Raw genomic sequence first — 22,789 nt, 5'->3', positions numbered from 1 at the left:
CGAAGCTCTTTGTTGTCAGTCTGGCTGTGGAAGTCTGTTTATTCCTAGCACACCTATGGCATTGCTTTTTAGGGTGATGGATTCTATCCATTTCTCCTTTTTCTAGACTGGGACAAAATAGGTATAATTTCTTAAGGAGCTTCTGTTGATTTCTTGTTTTGGCTAAAATTTGGCAATGAGAAGGACATTTGTATCTGTGGTTGAGTATTTTTTTTCCTTCTCCTTGAATAGACTAGAGAGGTGAGAACAAGTGAAAGAAGAATATTTGATGCCCCTTCAGAATGGGATTGGGTATCCCAGTCTAACTGGGATTAAATTTGATCATCTGAAGATCTCGGATTGTATTTCCCTGCCATATGTACCCAAGGACCCCTATGTTATCCAAAGTTGCTACCACAGCCCTCACTCTTCCTGTTATCCCTGGCTTGTGAAGTGTGATGGTGGTTGTGTGGCTGTGCAGTGGGCAGGAGGATGGGACAGGGCGAGGATTATGAGACTCTGATTAGGACATGATTTGCTGTAAGACCTGGGGAAGGTCTTACAGCCTCTCTGAGTTCCCTATTTGCCTGCAGTAAAAAATGGAAGAGCTTGTGGCATTTTTGAAAGATTATCCATATATGAAAGCACCTACCCCTCAGCCTATAAATTCTCTCCTTCCACTTTCTTAGGAGATGGAGGTAGATACTGTTTGGCTTTCTATTTGCGATGAGATTTGAGACTGGGTCAGAAGTGGATCACTGATGGGAGAAGATAGAGGAATAAGCCTGATATAAAACCACCCTCTAAGGTGGCATAAAGGCATCCCTACCTACAGTGCTTACAGTTTTGTGTTGCCAACACTTTTGTAAATGACTGATGTCGGGGAAGGTCCCTGGAGCTCTTTGTGGTGAGATACGGAGTCAGCAGAATTTTCTGACTGAATACATTTTTTAGGGCGGCAGCATTGTTCATCAACCTAAATGACACTGGTTTTCCCAACCCCCTCAGCCTCTCTGGAAATTCACCCTCCACTCCCTAAGGCTAGATGATTTTGTCTGCATGGATAGGTGAGAACTAGGTGCATCTGTCTAGTTTTTCCCAGTCCTCTGCAACAGTGAAGATTTGCTGACTATTCTTTCCCATATGTTAATGAAAACCCATCCAGCAAGTGCAGCTTTGCCCAGGGAGAGCCCTGCAGTGGCGTTGACTGGAAGGAGAACAGCTGTGTGCTGGAATGAGTTACCTCAGTGGATAGAAATGTATTTGACTTGAACTTGCTTATGGGACAAGTGAGCATAGGGACAGGGAAGGGTCTCTTTACCCAAACAGGATCATAGCAAGTCCTCTCCCTCTTCCCATCTTATACCAACTGCAGGGTGATGGCCTGCCTGGCAGTTTTCTGGGGATGCTGAACTACAATGAGTGGTAAAACATGCTAGAAATGCAACGAGAAATAGAAAAGTATGCTTCCCAGAACTCTTATCAGGAGGCAGAAAGTTTGAGATCACTTTGAATACTTTAATAAGGTATTTGAGGGAATACTTTGATAAGGCTTTTGGGCTAGGAGGGTTGAGTCCCCTCCTCCCAAGTGGCATGTTCAAGCAATGACAGATGTTTTATAACTTGCTTTCTAAAAAGCATGGGTCTACTTGACTGCAAAACTTTTCTTTTGCTAAATATGCAAAATTGGGCTCAAGATTGAATTACTAGGGTCAGTAGAGACTGAGGATTTTAACCAGGGATCGTTCCTCTCTCTATCACCCCACCTAGTGCTCTGCCTCTCCTCCAAATACAAACTGAACAAGTATTTTTAAAAATAATATTTTGAACAAGTTCTTTTATTTTTTAATTTTTTTTTAAGCACACTCATCCTGTGAACCAAGGATATGCCAGGTATCCATTCAAAATCAGTCTTGGAGGCAGGGCTGGAAGTGAGTAGCAAAGCCATTTGATAGGAAGGAGAATGAGAGATAATAATAGTGTGTAGGGAGTACTAACTGAGAGATGTGGGCAAATGTCTAGTGCAGGAACTACCAGGAGTTAATTCATTCTGATTATCAGGGTCCTGCTTGCCCAGGGCTCCATTCAGAAAGCCACGCTGGGTGATCCTACATCACATTAATGGTGCTACCTACACATGATCCATTTTCTATTTTGGGAGATCATCATGTCTCCTCCAAATATCAACTTCTCCCTTATCATCATATCTACCCAGAGTTCACTTGCTGGCCATTAGGAAAGTCCATGGGTGGTAGGGAGGACCTCCAGAGAACACTGCTATCTTTTAGGGACAAACTCAGGCTGCTTAATGTTTCTCTTCAATTCAGAGAACCACTGGATGATCACTGATGTTCCAGCCTTTTCTGGCAGCAGCTAAGCAATAGGAAGCCATGAATCACAGGCCCCACATCTAATTGGCATAGTTTCTTTATCTGAACAGTAGAGCTATCTTGCCTATCATCACCATCATCAGCATCATCAGCATCATCACTATCACTCATTACTTATAATGACAGCTGACATTTATAGACTGTCGACAAGGTACACACTCAATAAATGCCAGCTTTTAGTATGATGAGAATACATGCTCACCTGTGCATAGCAAGTACTCCACAAATGTTAGCTATTTGCCAGGCACCCTGCTAAGCACTTTACATGCACCACCTCATTTCGGCTGCCTTCCTAGGAGGTAGGTACTAGTGTTGCTCTCATTTTGCAGGTGAAGGGAATTAAGGCTTGGCGAGGTTATGCTCCTTGGCTCAGGAGCACATGATGAGGCTGGGATTTTTTGATGCCAGAGGCTGCATGAACTTAGGCACTTCCCTACTGTACTCAGTGAGCACTCAGGATCACAGTTTCCTCCTCAAAGGAAAACTGCTAAGCCCAGCTAAATACCTCAGCAGTTTATAGGCTGCCCACTTTCAATCTCTGAACCAAATGTCTTTTTGATGAGGCCTAAAATCCACTCTAGGAAACCGCAGAAGGGAATTTCTGAAATCGCTTCTAACTTCCTGTGAAAATATTCTCTAACTGGCAAGAGATTGTCCAGATAACAATGAATACACAATAAAGCTGGTGCTTCTGCCTTTGCTACCTGGCTCACAAATAACCCATTTGGCTTCCCAATCACTCTGATACCTAAAACTAGCAGAATTTATGCTCGCGGCTGGAATGGCTCTGTTCAGCCAGAAAGCAAAAGTTTATGACCGAACCCTTTGCTCTGAAATGAAATCTAGTCTCTTTGGCGCGACTTTATTAGGCCATATTGTACAGCGATAGGAGACATAAGTACCCAGAATCTGCTGTCACTAAAACGGGACTGGGTTGGCAAGCATTTTCGTCCTCACACTCAATACTGTGTCCTAAAATGGGAAAGTTGAATAGAAATTAGGGATGCAAATCAGGGCTGTTTTCTGAAACTTTATTTTAAATTGAATTCAATGTAGTCATGTCATTGCTTCTGTATCTACACAACCCACATTCCAATGGAGATTAAGCTATTCTTGGGGTCACTGCATCAATGGAGAGAAACTAAGTAGGTAAATCTGGACCCCTGAAATATTATTTAGGCTAATTATCACAACAGCCCAAATACTTGGATACACATCTTGTGCTTAATTATCTAAAAGCTTTCTCTGTAACTGGCTCCAATATCTAGCAATAGTTCATGGAAAGCATTCTTTTTCATCTCCGGTTCAGATCCTTTAGGCTGTAATCTATTCTTCTGAATCTCTGATCCTCAAGGCATCAGGAGAATACTTGCCCCTTATTCTTCAATGTCTTTGGGAACAGCTGCTTGCTTCTCAAAGTGTAGTCGTTCTACGGGAAGCATCAGTATCATCTGCGAGCTTGGTAGAAATGCAGACTCATAGACTTGACCCCACCCCAGGACTAACGCATGAGAAACTGGATTTTACCAAGACCCTTGGGTGATACACATGCATATCAAAATATAGAAAGCACTGGACTCCATGTTTCAAAGGACTTATTATTAAGTAAGCCCTCAGACACATCCACAGGTGAGACCTTGTCATTTGTTAACAGCAGTGGATGGTGGGATTCTCACCAAACTGTCTAAAATAGTAAAGATCCTTCAAGGGCATAGGCAACTCTCTAGTTTTTTGTGTTATCAAAAGCAAGCTCCTCATTCCTATGTGGATTCAAATGTTCTTTCTAGCTCCCTTCCTCTTCTCCCAGTTTTTTTTTTTTTTTTTTTTTTTGTAAAGATTGTTTTGGCCTCAATTTTAGAATTTAGGAGTAATGAACTTGCTAAATATCACCTTCCCTGGGCTCAGTCTACTTCCTGTTGAATTGTTGTTTGACTTTACTTTGGAATCCAAAAAATGAAGACAAGGAGAAGACAAGGAGGGCTGAGTCACAAGGGGAAGATAGAATAGGCATGAGATGGGGAGGGACGGGGCTTCCTCTCCCAGAGGAATGCAGGCGGGACTTCTAGCTAGTAGGAATAACTCCAGTTAGATTGGTGGCAATATACCAGTTCTTGAGAGTTTTGTCTTTCAAATTCAAGCCTCCAAGTTATTGGATTTAGAATTTAGAAAACCATAAGCCACTTGCTAAGAAGCCCAAGATGTTCCGTAATGAAAAATTTCCCAGAAAATATTGTTCATAGTAAGAAGTTTTTTTGGAAGTGTAAAAATGACCCAGTTATACATACTCCCTGGTAGATCCTAAGAGTGCAGAATTTTTTTCCACGCTCAGAAGCAGAATTGGTTGACTTCATGTCCCACTAAATGCTGTGAAGTTATTCATGCTTACTTATGATTAGGTGCCTGGAAAAATTGTTCTTGTTTGTTTAGGTCTCTTTCTCCAGTTTTATCTTGCTTAGTTCAACTCAGCAGATATTAACTCAGCACCTCTTATTTGCAAAGTACTGTGCTGCTTGTTCTAGAAGATACAGAGACCATACTCTGTGAAGTATTAGTTGAGAATAATTCTGCCTTTCTGGAGCAGGGGAAATTGTGGGAAGTTAGATTTTTAAGACAGAGTGGTGCCATGTTGTGAACCAGCACAGTTCCAAGTGTGGTCCATGGTCCATGGATGGGGACTGTGAGCTGTTTGATACTCATCCATGATGAGTTAGGTACAGAAGATGAGAGTAAGTGCTTAGAAACTTTCAGAGCAATTGGATGGATTAATTTTATATGGGTTGTGAATCTATGATAAAAATTTTGAATTTGTACCTCACGTATTATCTTTTCATTTTATTTTTTTGTAATTCTTATTGATTGATTGATTGATTGATTGTCTCATCATGTTGCCCAGACAGGTCTCAAACTCCTTGGCTCAAACGATCCTCCTGCCTTGGCCTTCCAAAGTGCTGGGATTACAGGCGTGAGCCAGTGCCTGGCCTGTAATTCATTTTTATTAGACTTTGCAAAAAAATGGATATTAGAAATAAAAGCTAAACCCTGGTCCCTCACCTCAGATGGGGTGAGAAGGGCTGTCCTGGAAAACCCTGCATACGAAGCTGAACTACCCTGAGGTTGCTTTGGCAGACACCTGCCTGAAAACATTTACTTCCTGCTCAATTTACCCAAGTAATTATTTTCAGTGGTATTTTTAAGAAACCTTATTATTTGAAGGACATGTAAAGATGTTATTTACTATTAGCAAGGTTGCAAAACGAAATTCCTATTTGGACAGACAGTGAATAGACCCATCTTTAAAAAGGTCTCTTAACTGTAAACATAGAGAGAAACAAAACATTTCTCTATATTGGAGAGAAAATTAAGGAGAGGGTGGCAAAACCTTCTACGCGTTAAAAAGAAAGGACCAGTTTTCTGCCACATGTGTAACACTTTAAAAAAATTTCTCAATAATTATTATTTTAAAAAGTTCTCATATCACTCTTGCTGTTAACCCCTCCTTTACCTTCATTTCCTCGGGCACTCTGTCTTTCCAGAAATAATCCTGGTTGGGATAATGGAGTGAGGGAAAATGCCATGTATTCTGGCACTGTCTTTTAATCTCTCTCTGAACACCTCATGTGGGCTGATTCTTTTTTCATAGTGTCTGATGGAAGAAATCTCATTTGATAGTCTGCAGCCTACTTGTCTGAGAGTAAGAGATTTGGCCCAAGTCCACGCCGAAATTAATATTTGGAGTTGTTTATTTATTTGTTCATGGCTTAAGCAACCAGTTTTCTGGCATTCCATCAAATCCCCCCAAAATTGTTTTAACTGACATTGTCCTGAAGCCTTTGGAAAAATATGAGATCTTTTTGTCCTATTCACACATTCTGAAAAATGCTCTCTGAAATAGGCCATAATTGTGGAATGCCAAATTGTTATGGAGTCCCTGAAATCCAAGCAACTTTCAGAAAGGCAGCTGAACTGAGTCCACATCCAAGAAGTTCAGCGTTGAGATGCAGTTTGGCACAGAGAAGAAATACATTCTGAAAAGGTGTAAATCACTATTCTCTTCTGCTTTCTTCCTTTGGCTTCAGCTTGATCACTAGTTCGCTCCACCCCAGAAAGCTGTGCAGCGAGGCATTCTCTGTGCTGGCACCATTTGGACCTCAGCTAGCAAGACTCAAACATTTCATTTTGTTTATTCTATCAATTGCTTTTAGGATTTGCAATTATACTGAAGAACGAAGAGGCTAAGAGGTGGAGAAGGAGATAACCTCATGCCCTTTGATAAAAACTGGGGCAAGTTTGTTGACATTGGAACATAGAGGGAAATAGAGGAGGAGAGAATCTGACAAGTCCCATGATGAAGTCTTCTTAATGCCTTGCTGGCCTTAACATCGTACTTTTCAGCAAGAAATGAGAAAATGCAAGATCCAATTAAACTTTTCCCCTTGACAGAGCATGCTGTTGAGGAATGGATACAAATTTCCCCCCATCCATTTTAGTAACCAGCCCAAACATTCATCAACTAGAGCCCATCAATTTTATTTTCATGTTTAGTATTGTAGGCAAAGACTTGACACATTTTGTGGGGTTTTCTTGGGGGGTGGGGTCAAGATAAATATGTTTTAATGGCATCTGAGATATGCCAGTCAGTTCATATGACTGCATTCTGTTTCAGACAATCTTATTATAAAGGACAGTGACAATGTGTTGTGTAATTTATATATATATAAATATTCATTCAAATGTGGCTAATTCTTATTAAGCACTTCTAAGATTTAAAACTGTGGATCCTTTACAAGAAGAATATTCACTGAAAATTCAGATAGACTTTTTAAAAACAGTAAATGTAATAAGTTCTTGTGAATACACTAACCTTCTACTAACCGTTTTGGGCAGTGTTAGTGTGTATATGTTACGACTCATCTCTTCTTATTGCAGCTATTAACATAATGGTCATTGGTTTTTTATAATTTCCTTTTAGTTCTTTACTTTTGATATGCATACTATAATATATATTTGGATTAAAAGAGTATGCCTGTTTTCAATTAAATAAGGACTGGTATATGACAGTCTTTGGAATTATTTGTATGACTTCACGGGTAGAGATGGACTTTTGCAAGATTATTTGGCTGTAATCAACACAGTTATTCAGACTCTTTACTGGGAACAGAAATCATGACGGCTGTAACACCCTCCCAGCCAGGAGAGTTGAATTTTTCACATTCACCGGGCTGTTAGCATTAGAGAAACACAGTTTCACTCTAATCAGAGGAAGCATAAAAAATAAAAGGCATCATTACCAACCCACCATTAGTGACACATGCAGAACCTGGGATCGGGAAGGTGTGACTTCCCAAGAAGCCAAGGCTGAGGTTTCCAGTTGGAGGGTATATTTGATGGGGGAGCTGTCTGCCCACGGATTGGTGTGAAACCATTTGCTTGGGAGGTTCAACTAGACTGGTTGAAAAATTAGATAATGAAGAGTAGATAAATAAGACAGTAAGAGGTGTAGGCAAGCTAGTTCATCGGCTCAATCCCCTGTTCTCACTGATCATCCCGTGTGTATTTGATGAATAAGGACCCACAGAGCATCACCTGCTCATCTTTGCTAGACACTCTTCTAAAACAGCTGGGGTTTGATGTGACAGCCAAAGGATAAATTGCTGCCTCAGGAAATGCTCTGCCTTTGACTGATTGCTGAATGGCTGGCAAATTAATTCTGGCACCTTTCCCTAAGTCATTTTGGTCCCATTCCTTCATTTTTTCTGCTGAGAAGTGTGTCTTCACATTACAGTTAAAAATACATTGACAACACAAATGTGAGGAGCAGCATGTACTATTTTAGGAAAGAAGTTGTAGGCTAGGAAGGTTCCATTTTGTGTGACAGAAACCACACTTTTATGCTCTGAGAGGAGGCTTGAACCACCCTTTCAGCTAGAGCCAAAATGGATTATTACTCCTTGCTAGATGTCTCTTAAAGTCATGGGCTACAGAGTTTGGGCTTTTGAGTGCTTGACGGGCTTTGGTTTTGAAATTTGATATTTGCCTCTTAGGTACTTGTACACAGCAAATCCTCCCCATCTGCCCAAATCCTAACCCCTCTATCTTTGTGTTGGATGGTTAAGAGTGTGAACTCTGAATCCTGTTTGTACCACAGATTCACTTTGTGACTGTCAGCAGGTTTCTTAACCTCTCTGTGCCTCAGTTTTATCATCTATAAAAGGGGAATTCATAATGACAATAACTCCCTTCACCTGGTCCAGATTTCTTTGTTCACTTTCATTTTCTTAGTATTAAACACAAGGTTTTATTTATTTATTTTAGAGACAGGCTCTCTCTCTGTTGCCGATGCTGGAGTGCAGTGGTACAATCATAGCTCTCTGCAGCCTTGAACTCCTGGGCTCAAGCTATCCTTCTGCCTCAGCCTCCTGAGTAGCTGGGACTACAGGGGTGTGCTACCACACTTGGCAAATTTTTTAATTTTTTGTAGAGACGGGGTCTTGCTGTGTTGCCTAGGCTGGTCTCAAACGTCTAGCCTCAAACTTCCTGCCTCAGCCTTCCAAAGTGCTGGGATTACAGGTGTGGCCAATGATTTAAATTCAATATATTTTGCACTGACTTTTTTTTCTGTCTAAGAATGCATTGTATGAGAAATGTACACTTTTGTTTTTGCTTTTCAAAAATAAGTCGAAGATATCACACTCGAGACTTAGAATAATAACCTTGATAGAAGGTGACAATTTCAGCCCTTGGGTCGGTATAAAAACTGAGGTTCTGTTGCTGAGTTTGCGATGCACTATGATGTCATGACTCTGGGTTGTCACTCCTGACTTGTCTGATATGATCGGCCTATTCCTGTCCTTTCTCTGGCATGACTTAAGGATTAAATGGTCTCAGTATTAATTATAATTACTGATTCTCCTGCTCTTATGTTTTACATAAGGGTTTTAAAAATCTTCTTAATGGTGATAAAATACTCATATAAAATTTGCTCTTAATCATTTTTAAGCATGTAGTTCAGTGGTACATTCACATGGTTGTGTGACCATCACTACCATCCACCTCCGGAACTCTTTTTATCTTGTAAAATGGACACTCTGTCTCAGTTAAACAATGATTCCCCATTCCCTCTCCCTCCAACCCCTGGCAACCACCATCCTACTTTCTGTTTCTATGCATTTGAGGACTCTAGGTACCTCATATAAGTGGAATCATAACTTAGTTGCCCTTTTTGTGATTGGGTTATTTCAATTAGCATAATGCCTTCAAGGGTCATCCATGCTGTAGCATGTGACAGAATTTTCTTCATTTTTATGACTGAAAAATATTCCATTGTAAATTATCAGACTTTGTTTATCTAGTCATCTGGCCATGGACACTTGGGATGCTTCCACCTCTTGGATATTATGACTAATGGTGCTGTGAGTGTACAAATGTCTCTTAGAGATCCTTCTTCCATTTCCTTTGAATATATGCCTAGAGGTGGAATTATGAATCCACTGGTAATTCTATGTTTAATTTTTTGAGGAACCACCTTACTGTTTTCCACAGTGGCTGTGCCACTTTACATTCCCACCAACTACATACAGTGCTTGAGAAGATGACAGTGTAATTCAATTAGCAATTTTAGCCTCTTTTAAAAGTGAAATTCCTTTACCAGAAACCTCAAAAACATATTGACTATCCATATGGAAATAGTGTTAAAGATGTGGAAATCTTAAACAGACAACGGATTTAAATGCCCCAGCATTTATTCAGTTGATTCAATGCTACTAGGTCTAGTGTGTAGAGGTTATCTGCAGGTCTACACAAGGATGTGGAAGAGGCATTTTGTTTTCTAGAACATTCTGTACTTTTTTCTACTTATTTGACTTTTAGTCCTCAAGCATTTCTGATTAGCCACAAAGGCAAACTTGCAGGAAAAAAGATATGGAAAAATCATTAAAAGTCAGATATATGTGGTCAGGTATATCATAATCAGATATATCTGGTGCTTTCTCCAGCAAAGATAAAAATATGGGGAAGTAAATACCAGTTTTGATTTAATCAGAAACTAGAACAGATCCTAAGATGAAAAATATATGCAATCAATAATTGCTGAATGAATGACTCAATAGAACAATTTTTGCTAAATTCAAAACAAACATGAATGATATTGTTACCCTACAAAGAATGTGTTCCTTCTTATTTAAAAAGTTTAGTGATTCACCTACAATAAAATTTGGTATAAAGAATAGCTTCATTAGGACACAAAGACATGAAATTCTGACCAAAACTAAAAGAACCTTGTTAAAACCACATTAATTGAGGAATACCACCAATGACCGATAATAAAGGTTTATATTTTCATTATTTTTGATAATCAGTTGTTGTATTTAAATTAGACCATAAACAACACATTATAAAAGAACATATATGAAAAGAATAGGCCGAATTCTTTTACTTCAGGAATACTATTTGCCCATAAGGCTCTAGTATAGGGATTTATAATTAGTGAGACCTCATATAGTATCCCATTCATTAATAAAACAAATATGCTAATACTGTTTCCCAAATATTCTATATTCCAACATTTTTTACTAAGACAGATTAGGCTTTCTTCAAATTAGTTAGAGTTAGTGACCTTTGCTTATAAGTCAAGCATATCTTTTATTCAAAAAAAATTATTGAGATCCAATGGTTTGGAGAAATTAAAAAGTTCATGCTTAGCTAAACACATTGCAGTTAATTTTTAAAATCATACCATTTAGCAATAGAATTGGTTGAGTGACTTTTTTTTTTAAAGACCCCACGCTGGGGAAGGCCAATTTGTAGATAAACAGCTCATACCTAGCAGCACTGCCTAGCTAATGTCTCACCTGTGGGAGTAGGTTGGAAGCAGCTCAAACAAATGAGGTTAACCTACATAATCTAATCACCCAGACTGAGCAAAAAAACAGACAGAAAGCACAGAGTCAGGGGGCCTTCAGTTTATTTCTAAATTTTTTCCGGCTTTTGTATGCTGGAGTGTCACCAAGTAGATGGTAGGTGTGTCCTTGCCCACTGTTCCTAGGTCCCCTTCTGATCCACTTGTTGCATTTCTCCCAGTTAACTGACTGGCCACAGGCAAGATGCCTTTGAATACAAGATCAGCACAAGACATTCTAAAGAGCCACTTCCTGTTGGCGGGGTGGCTTCCTCTCATCTTCCTCTTACCCAAGCCCCCACTGGAAGGGAAGCCTGAGAGGTTGCAGCCAAAGACACACAGCTTGCCCTCCTTCCCTCAGGGAGGCCTGTGAGATCCCTAAGCTCCCAAAGTGGCTCAACATTCTCCTTGTGATTCACCAGTTTCTAAAGACTGACTCCATTGTAAGCCCGCAGTGGTGGTGCACGCCTGTAATCCCTGCATTTTGGGAGGCCGAGGCCAGCAGATCACTTGAGGTCAGGAGTTTGAGATCAGTCTGGCAAACATGGTGAAACCCTGTCTCTACCAAAAATACAAGAATTAGCCGGTGGTGGTACACACCTGCAATTCCAGCTACTCAGGAGGCTGAGGCAAAAGAATCTCTTGAACCCAGGGGGCAGAGATTGCAGTGAGCAGAGATCCCACCACTGCACTCCAGCCTAGGTGACAGAGCAAGACCGTCTCAAAAAAAAAGAACATTTACTACACTGTGAAATCCTTCCAGAGATACCTAGCGTAAAGAGGGTTGCTGGGAAAACCAACTAAACTTGACTACTTAGAGAAAATGCATATTTTAATGAAATTTGGAGCAAGACCTCTCTGAAACTACATTTTACTTTTGTGATACTCCTTTTGAAATTTGGAGCAAGACCTCTCTGAAACTAACATTTTACCTTTTATGATATTCCTTGTGAGGTCAGAAAAATCTGTCATTTTGTGCAAAGTGGAAATATGCTGTTTCATTATAATATGTACATGCTCATTATAAAAGCCTTCGACAATACAGGAATCTATAGAGAAGAAAGTATCATTCTACCACTCAGAGGTAACAACTCTTAGTGTTTTGATATAAAGCTTCCTAGATTTTTTTTACAGCTTTATAAACACTCAGATAACTATAGGGCATCTAAAAAATAGGATCAGATTATATACACTATTTTATAATGTGCCTTTTTACAGAATTTATGCATGAACAGGTATACATTTTCATTATAATTTTTAATTGCTTCTTAGTATTCCATTGTATGTGTGCCATTTATGGTTATTTCCCATTTTTCATGAATAGAAAGGACGTTCTTGTATGTTTTTTTAACCTGTGTTTTCCTGTGTCTTTGCTATGAATACTTAAAATGGATTGTTGTGTAAAATACTATGTACTTTTACAAATTTGATAATAATTGCAAAATTGCTCTTCAGAACAGTTGTATCAATTTTCTTGCCCACTAATGTTGTGGGTGAGTGCCCATGTCTCCACACCATTAGAAGTCATACAGATTAAAGACTGGGTACATTGGCTCACACCTGTAATCCCAGGACTTTGAGAGACAGCGGCAGGAGAATCACTTGAGGCTGGGAGTTTGAGACAAGCCTGGGCAATATAGCAAGACCCTGTATCTAAAAAAAAAAAAAAAAGAAAAAGAAAAAAAATTGCCAGGTGTGGTAATGCACACCTATAGTCCCAGCTACTCCAGAGGCTGAGGCAGGAGGATTGCTTCAGTCCAGGAGTTCAAGGCTGCACTGAGCTATGATCCACTGCACTCCTGCCCAGGCAACAGTAAGACCCTGTATAAAAAAAAAAAAAAAAGGAAAGAAATCACACAGGTTAAAAAAGAAGTGGTATTTTAGAGGGCACACATTTTATGAATTTAGGGTCACTGAGGGCTTTATATGGGTGCAGAGGCTGTGTTCCTGATTGCCGAAAAGGTCACCATTATCTAACCAGCACATTCATTTGTTTGCCTGAGAGTGTAACTCAGGTTTCCCTTTTACAGCCCACCGTCATATTTTAAACTCTCCGCATGTGTTCCTTTCCTTCAGATTGAGGAAGACACGTGGCAGAAATACTACTTGGAAGGAGTCTCAAATGAAATGTACACAGAATATCTCTCCAGTGCCTTCGTGGGTCTGTCCTTCCCTACTGTTTGTGAGTAAGTGACCATTAACTGGATACTCTTTGGCTCTCAGGGATATCGAACGTGCCCCTTGCAAGAAAGCCTCCCACCTCTGCTGGGTACAGCCGGAGCACTTGACAATTGCTAAGGGTATCCTGTGTGCTCGGCCCCATGTGAGGAACAGAAGGGTCGGTCATCACATGGTCCCTGCCTTGGGAATTTCCACTGGCCCCAGTTTTCTTGACAGGCCTGAGAGTCTTGGACTTGGATTCATCATTTATGCTAACTTATGAACTACAGTTATCCTGCATGCCTCCTGTGATGTAGACACATTTATGAATACAGGCATAACCCCCTGCCTGTCTGATTCTGATAAGGCAAAACAAATCTTGCCAGCCCCTCAATGAAAGGAATTTTAATCTGTCTTCCAATCAAGTCTGATCATAGAGACAACAGAGAAGCTAATGCAATAAAGCCATTCAAAGTGCTTTCACCCTTTGCTGAGGAAATGTGGAACCAAATATACAGAAGGAGGCCTTGAGCCCCCACAGAGGCAACTGCCATGTTATAATAATAACAAGTCTTAGCTTCTCTTTCTACTGGCTCAGCAGGATGGATCAAAGCCACCTGCCATGGCCACTGCAGGTAGAATAGATGGTCACCTATGGGGGATGACCTCAAGAGCTCTAGGTGTCTGCTGTGAGGCATGACAGTGCCTCAGATTCCTCACTTAGAATCCTCATGTCTGTAATCACAGCACTTTTGGAAGCTGGGGTGGGAGGATCACTTGAGGCTAGGAGTTCAAGACTAGCCTGGTGTCTTGAACCAGGTGTGTGGTGGCACACACATATGGTCCTAGCTACTCTAGAGACTGGGATAGGAGGATTGCTTGAGCCCAGGAGGCTGAGGCTGCAGTGGGCTATGATTGCGCCACTGTACTCCAGCCTGGATAACAGTGAGATTATATCTCTAAAATAATAAAAAAATAATAATCTCAGATGTTGAGTTTAAGATGAACAGGGTCTTTGTGCCCATTGAAAACACAAACTCCCTGAGGTTGGTGAAACATTAAGCCTGATCTTCTGACACCTTAGCAAAGGATTTGACAAGTATTCTTCTCACTGGGGAAAAACAGGGGGATCTGGGAGCTCACTGGGCTGAGGAAGAAAAGCCATTTGCTTGGGCTTCCTGCCTACTTACAAACCAAATCACCTTCCCGAAAGAGAGGTCTGAAGACATCCAGACAAAACCGATTGGGCTTTACCACAAAGGAGAGGACAATCCTGGGTGCCCTTGGCCTCCTCTGTATCCCGGTTTTCTTTCTGTATGCAGGAGGGAGGGAGGCGGAGCGCTTGGTGTTTACCTGGAGCCTCCTGTCACTGAACACAGCAGGTGCACTCTGTCAGTCCCTGGGCCCAGACCCTAAGCAATCCAAAATGGTTTGGCTGTTTACTGAAATTTCTCACCCTGTCTCTAAGCGAAAGTTTAAATGCTAAATGGACTGGAAAAATGAATAGGTAATTGATTCGGAAGGAGTTATTTTCTGAAAATGGATGCCCTATTGTGACTCCCATGTGTGCCTTTCTTTGAGAGCTATTTCTCTTCCTGCCACTGAGAGGAGTTAACCATTCAGAGGCATTGGGTCCTGGAACACTGAGGCTGTCCCAGGGGATCTCCCCCTCCTTGGAGCTTGGCCTGCCTAGGATAGAAAGCCCCGGGGAAAGCAGGCTTTTTAACGGAAGCTAGTTTTATAAAAAGGCAATTGAAGCCTTGTCTTTCTAATGTGGTGGTGGTCTGAGCACAGAGACGAGCTGCCAGCGCCTGCAGGGAGTCTTAGGCTGGTGAGGGCGTCAGCAGGGGCTCCGTCAAGCCCCCTTCCTTGGCTGTGGAGTTTCCCTGGCCTAACTGGTGTTTGTGTCTAACAAGAGTGCTCCCTCCCCAACCCCCAGGCCCTTCTTGCTTTTCCGCCGTTCTCTTACTCTGCTCCTGGTAACTGAGTGGGTTCCTCTCACGGGTAACTTGAAGGGTTAGGACTGCTCCCCCTACAGGCTCTAAATGAGATACTTACAAGGTACGTTTGACTACATTAGTGTTTAATTTCATAAAAACTAATTGCTGATATTTCAAAATAGTGGTATTTCACGTAAAAACTAGATTTCTGGCTTCTTTAGAAAATCTAATGTGACAGTGCAAGACCTACATTTCCTCTGAATGCTAACTGGCTCCAGTTTGATGCAGCAAAGGGGTTAGTGTAGTCATGTAGTCACTCCTCCCTGATACCTTAAACCAGACCAGATTCACACATAAATCCCAGGCCTGGCCCTGTGGATGTGTGAGTTTGCCAACCCTGACCCACTGGGTGGTATGGAACTTCACTGGCCTTCAGCCAGCTCAAGAGCTGGCACTAGTGGCTCTGTGAATATTCCCTTTGATTGATTTTAGTATTTAGAACATGTCCCAAGGAGGAGACAAATTGTTGTCAGATAATTTAGTATTTGCTCAGTAAAGTTTCTGGAATATATATATATCCCACTTCTGGGGGGATATATGTATCCCAAAATATATATATATATATATCCCACTTCTGATGTGAGTGAGAATGTGTACAACTTAGTGCTATTATTCGTTTAATACAATGATACAGCAGAGGTAGAAATGATCAATAAAGGAAGGACATTTAATGAGATTTAGGAACATCCCAAAACATTGAAGCTCTCCTCAAGCATTTGATTATCTGGAGGCTTAATTATCTGTGTTTTCTACTTTAAATTAAAGAAAAGCCATAACTCAAAGTTACCAGCAGTTTAATGATAACACTCTTCAATTCAGGTTAATTAAAGCACAGCCGTAATTAGAGTGTAGTGTTGTACATCACTGGGCTGGCACGTAAGTATTTTCATTACAGTAAGAATTGGCTATTCAATTTCAAAATGACATAAAGGATGCCAAAATATATTTTAAGCTGGTTCACGGAGAAGAAAAAGAATTGGGGAATATTCTGAGTATCATAAAGCACAGATAAAATATACAGATTTTCCGAGCAATTTCTGTAATTATACGCTGCACTAAAACAATATACAGCCAATAACATCTTAAAGCATGGAAAGAAATAAATGTGCTTTTTCTCTGGGCTGGCAAAATGCTCCCTTGCAGGGTGGGATTGGGAGAGCTTGGAGTTTTCTCAGAAGCTAGGAGAGTCATTCTATGAAAAGATATGGGAGCAGGATATAGGGGTGAAATTTGAGGTTGTTTCCCAAGAGAACAGGAAGGGGAACAAAAGAGGCAGTGGAGTCAGAAGGTCCTGCCACCCCGAAAGCTATCTCTGTGAAAATTTCAAGCCAAGAGATTCTCAGTGTAGCCTTCAGTCTGTGGCTGAAGGCCCAAGAGCCCCTGGCAAATCACTGGTATAAGTCCAAGGGTCCAAAAGCTGAAGAACTTGGAGTGTGATGTTCAAGGGCAGGAAGCATCCAGCACAGGAGAAAGATGAAGGCTGGAAGACTCCACAAGTCTAGTCCTTCCACATTCTTCTGCCTGCATTATCCTAGCCATGCTGACAGCTGATTAGATGGTGCCCGTCCAGAATGTGGATGGATCTACCTCTCCCAGTCCACAGACTCCAATGTTAATCTCCTTTGGTAGCACCTTCACAGATATGCCCAGCCAGGAACAATACTTTGCATCCCTCAGTTCAATCAAGTTGACAATATTTAACCATTACAGGTACTTACCCCAATTTCCTTCTCTGAAATAGGAGTGCTATGACTTATCTGTCAGTACTGGTTAATGTCTTTTCTCCCTCTCCCTCCTCTCCTTTTCCCTCTACCATTTATCTTTCTCGTTGAATATAATAGAAACACTTAGAAAGAAAGAAACACATTAGCCGGGCGCGGTGGCTCAAGCCTGTAATCCCAGCACTTTGGGAGGCTGAGACGGCCGGATCACAAGGGCAGGAGATCGAGACCATCCTGGCTAACACGGTGAAACCCCGTCTCTACTAAAAAAAAATACAAAAAACTAGCCGGGCGAGGTGGCGGGCGCCTGTGGTCCCAGCTACTCCGGAGGCTGAGGCAGGAGAATGGCATAAACCCGGGAGGCGGAGCTTGCAGTGAGCTGAGATCCGGCCACTGCACTCCAGCCTGGGCCACAGAGCCAGACTCCGTCTCAAAAAAAAAAAAAAAAAAAAAAAAAAGAAAGAAACACATTGAGAGCTATATGTGTATCCAATTTATATTTACTTTTAACCTTTAGGAAATTCTCTTATCAGTGAGTCACCAATTAAACAGATATTTAATGAATTGGGATATGTGCATCATTGTGCCAAGCTTGGTGCCACTTCTGGAGGAAACTGCCTACTAGATTTGATCAAATATGTGCTTGAAAAGACTAATAGCAATACTTACAAATGCCAACAAATGCCAAGTAAAATACTCAGTTTGCCTGGGTTGGCTGCCTCCAGAGTTTACGGTCTGGCTAAGGAACATCTGGCTAAGGTACCCATCCTCAGAAGACCTAGGCACCCACTGATAAGTGCTTTGGTAGATGCACACAGCTGGGATAGAGATGCTGAGAGTTATACGGACATCTCCCTATAGGCTGGGGGGACATGGGGGTGCTTCCTGGAAGAGATGACATTTGAGCTGTGTCTTGTCAGGAGTTTTGATTCAGATGGGGGATAAAGAAGGAAGAGGATATTCTAAGTGGAGGCTGCGCCACATAGTACCGTAGGGAGCTCTCTCAACACGTAGGTCTCCGAGATTTTCCAGTTAGAGCAAATTGATTTCCTCTTTAGATGAGAGAAAGAGATGCATCAGATTTATTTTGACTTGTGATTTTTTTTTTGAAACTGATAACAGTGTTTTTTATGCACACTTGCAAAAGTGAGGGTACACTCCCCTACCCTAGGGAGGGCAGAGGGGAGGGGAGGGGCTGGACAAGGAGGAACTGCAGGAAACCACAGGTTCAGCAGTTGGGCTGCCTCAAGAACACTGTGTTCTAGGTTCTGAATTTCACGGTGAGCTTGTTAGTCGGTCATTCATCATTTGCAAAATATAAAAGCTGAATTGTATCTGGTTTTACAGCTCAGAGGGGATTAGGACAAAAGATGTATTTAAAATATGGTGTGTGTCTCTCTCTGTCCCTCTGCAGCTGATGGAGCAGTTAAAATTCAGATTTGATGTGGAGTATTTAATGCCTGGGTAACTTGGCGAACTCCGATCAGATCTTCCCCAGCTGTGCTGAAGGGCAGGAGTTCTGTCCCCAAGCCCACGGGCTAGTATGGAGGCTACTGTGCTGGTTTAAGAGTGCAGGGGGATTCTCTATTGCCTCCTCTACTCCCTGCATTCAGTGTTCCCCTCCCAAATTCAGAAAATCATGCTCTCAACCTATGTTGTTTTGCACAGACAGATCTTTAAAAAGCAGCAGCTTGGGGAAATTTAAAATTTAAGACCGCCCGGAGAAAGCTGGGCCTCTTGCCCAGTGAAAACTGTAGCTAGTTTAACTTGAGTTCTGTGAAATCATTAGTTTTTAGAGAAAGACATCCAAATTTGAACATGGAGCAGAAAGAAACCAGGCAGACCCAATTGTTATATGGTAGATTTCTTTAGCCTGACTGCAAAAATGAGCATTTTAAGTGCATTTATGGAGAGACTCAGATCTCGCTCTCTCTCTCTCTCTCTTTTTTTTTTTTTTTTTTTTTTTTTGAGACGGAGTCTCACTCTGTAGCCCAACCTGGAGTGCAGTAGCGTGATCTTGGCTCACTGCAACCTTGTCCTCTGGGGCTCAAGAGATTCTCCTGCCTCAGCCTCCCAAGTAGCCTCTAGTCCCAAGGTACTAGAGGCATGCACCACCACACCTGGTTAATTTTTTTGGAGTTTTAGTAGATACAAGGTTTCACCATGTTGCCCTGGGTAGTCTCGAACTCCTGAGCTCAGGCGTTCCACCCACCTTGGCCTCCCAGAGTGCTGGGATTACAGGCATGAGCCACTGCACCTGGCAGATCTCATTTTTTAAAAAATATTTTCCCCTCACAGAACTGGCTCTATTCATCCACTGGTTTGGGGAGTACTGTAATTAGGGTTGAACATATATGAATAGAGATGTGAATACAGTATTGGTGGTTATTTCTACTACAGAGACCCAAGAGGTGACCTTCTATGTGCTAGTGAATAAACCATTGACCCTAAAGTCTATTGAAATCCTCAGTAACAGGCTACTGAGGCAGTAGTGGGTCCAGAATTCTCTATAGAGGGGTCAGGGAGGGAGTCCTGTTGGAAATGGGGTGGATGCTTGGGCTTTGACTCAACATTGGGTTCTCATAGCAAACACACGGTTTTTTCTTTCATTTTATGTTTCTCATTAATAATAATAGCAAGGCTCTCTAAAAATGCAGTTTCTTCACACTTTAGGCAAAAGTTAATTGTCTATATTAAGTAATGTATTTTTAAACTCTAGAGTCTTAGGTGTGCTAGTGGAGATGGTGTGTCTGTGCGAGTGTGTGTGTGTGTGTGTATGAAAGAGAGAGAGAAAGAGAATAAGAAAGTGGGGGAGAGGGTGGGGATATTCTGAAACCTTCCCACTCCACTCCTATCAAAGCTTCATAGAGAAATAGAGTCTTAACATTTCCATGAACATTTTAAATCACTTCTATTTTCTTGGTGCTGAGTCTTAGAAATCCTGATGTTTCAAAGTTTCTTTACCTAGATATTTTGATTTCTAGGACCTGTCATTTTAAATTAAAGCTCCTGAATATGAATCTTTTCCATTTCAACCCGTTGATCCAGAAGACCTGGTTTCCCAACGTGCAGTGTTTGTATCTGTATCTACTTCAATTGCTTGTGCCAACCTGACATTCCCAGGGGCCCTCTGGATAGCTGAAGAGGGGCTGGTGCTTCAGGTGGGGCTGGGTTCAGGGGGAATGATGACAGTTGCTTCTTTCGTCCTCCCTCATCTGACTTGTGGGGTGAGTCCTCTTCAACAGCCCCAGACCTCCTCTTTGTATGTTCTTCCTGAAGGTGCAAACTCTATGACAGGTTTCCATGTTTAATTCACACCAGCAAGTAATCTTTCCAGTCAAGGGGGCTGATTTAATGGCAAGAACAATTTATTTCCCTCTGGGTAGGCAGAAACAGTTGGACTCTAATTCTTAAGAGCCTTTGTTCAGGAACATCTGGGTTGAAACTACTGTAGTTAACAGATGATGTTGGCAGTAAAAAAAAAAAAAAAAAAAAAAAAAAAAAAAAGGCTTTGTATAATGTCGTTGTCAAATTTGGTAGACCTCTACTTAATAATTATCAAGAAAGCAATCTAACTTGTTATTACAACAGTTTTATTGCCGATTGCGGGCTTAAGACCTTTTTGTGACAAGTGGCATTTTTTCTTGAAAAAAGAAGTCATTTCTATTCCCCTGTAATTATTTTTGCAACCAGCAACAGCTTCCTGCGTTGGACATATTGGGGCATTTTATTTTAGAAACCAAGAATTAAATTATTGCTAGCTTATGGCTGATTTTATCCCATTTATCACATAGTGAAGGCTTTCTTGCTTCCTTTTTTCCCCTTACCTCACCTCACCCTGCTTCCTGATTTCACACCAATCCTGTAAATGTTGAAACACTGTAAGTTGAGTAAAGGCAGAATTAGAATAAGGATTAGATGGCTAATGCCCATTCTTCTTTACCAAAAAATGGTGCTGAGTGATGCGAGTAAATGTTTAACCAGAGAACATCAGTTCTGGGTAGACTGAAAGTATATATATTCTTGAAAATGTAAGGGGTACATAAGGGTATAAGAGGGTCTCTAGAAGGTCCCAAGGACAAATTGTTGTATTTTAGAATTGGACTTGCATCTTGGCATTGTGGACGGAAGGCAAAAATTAGATTCCCAGAGCATATCACTACTTCTATTTCCTTCTGTATCCTTCCTTTCCCATCTGTCCACTTCTAACAAATAAGACAAGCTAAGAAGCAGCTTGTTTCATGATTCTGTACTGACTTCCAAGCTTTCTCTGCATAGACTTTCCTAGTTTGCCACTTTATCTTTTCTCCATCACTCCAGCCACTCATGAGGTTTACTCCCCATTCATACATGCATTTATTTATCCAGCCTTTACTGAAGGCTTACACTTTGAACTTTGCAAAATGCCAGTGAGGGAAAGCATGCATCCTGTACAGGAAAAACTCAGTCTAGAGGGAAGAGGTAAGTAAACAAGTCATTACCACACCAGCTCCCCTGTTCACTCAGCTTGCTCTGCTCTTCCCCACTGGACACCTCCAATAGAGGCTACATCTCTACAACAGGATGCGGTCCTTAAGCCCAGGATTGTGACATTGGCCAACTCTCTGTGGCAGGATCTAACAAAAAAGTGTGATTTGAACACTCACAGAGGGAGCCATAGCTCTGCTTCCAGTGTAAATCATGGTTTATTATACTTGATTTGTATTCTGCAATATCCAGAGGATACGTATTATAGTAGGGATTAAAAACTTAGCTACCTGTAAGGTTCAGGCAGTTAGCAACAAAGAATGAAGAGTGAGGCCATCTGAGACAATAGAGAGTGGTGGGGACTGTGGCACATTGGAGAACAAACATCCCATCCAGAGGGATAAGTGCTTCACACCCTTTTCACCATGTGGAATGTGGTGCCAATGTAGCCATATCTGATTTTTCAAGGAAAGCTGAAAAGCCAGTTTTTATGTGAATTCACTTGTTGGCATCTGTTTACAGTTTTTTAAAAAACACTGTACTTACCAAACAGAATGTGTCTGCCTGTTGGGCTTGTGACTGCCACTACATTTCCTCTCTTCTGATGAGAAGCATCTGTGCAGCACATTGCACCAAAGACTTGATTTCTACTTTTGGCGTTTCACATAAAAGTCAATTGACCTTGACCTAGTTGCTCTTCTCTGTTTGGACCTCAGTTTGTCATCTGCCTAGGAAGGGCAGGATCGGCCAATCTTGAAGGGCTTGAATCTGAAAATATGTGTTGTGGCACGGCTTGCCTATGTTCTCTCTGTTCAAATCATTCTATCCCTCTCCTTTCCTTTGGCCAGTGGGCAACAGCTTGTTTTGGGTCAAAGGACTTCTTAAAAAGGGACTTCTATAAGGCATTGCAGAATCATCTTAGGTATGGATTTGAATGTTTTGACATTATGCATTTAAAACTGGAAGAGGACTCAGATCTGCAGGACCACCCTGTATAAGGTTAAGGAATGAATACAAGGCCAGATAGATTTTAGAACTTTCTTGTAGTAGGAAACTCTTTTCTTTTTATATCCAGTTGGTAAATGGTACTGTAGTAACTAGGAAGACATAATTCACCATTACTATGAACTGTTACTTCCCTTCTTACCAGTGGGATTAGGTTTACAAAAGCAATGAAGA

The 22,789-nt window shown here is 41.3% G+C and overlaps 1 protein-coding gene across 49 annotated transcripts in view; it reads left to right on the top strand.

The window, feature by feature from the left end:
• The window catches only part of KCNMA1 (potassium calcium-activated channel subfamily M alpha 1), a 766,524-nt gene that overhangs the window by 584,178 nt on the left and 159,557 nt on the right, over positions 1-22,789 (top strand). For all 49 annotated transcript variants that reach the window (XM_021943995.2, XM_017962870.3, XM_017962890.2 and 46 more), the window contains one exon: positions 13,339-13,448. In XM_021943995.2, the coding sequence (XP_021799687.1) occupies positions 13,339-13,448 (110 nt within the window). The remainder of the gene's footprint in view (positions 1-13,338; positions 13,449-22,789) is intronic.

This window comes from Papio anubis, chromosome 11 (assembly GCF_008728515.1).
Source record: "Papio anubis isolate 15944 chromosome 11, Panubis1.0, whole genome shotgun sequence".
Lineage (NCBI taxonomy): Eukaryota > Metazoa > Chordata > Mammalia > Primates > Cercopithecidae > Papio > Papio anubis.
This window is presented reverse-complemented; position numbering and strand designations above follow the sequence as displayed.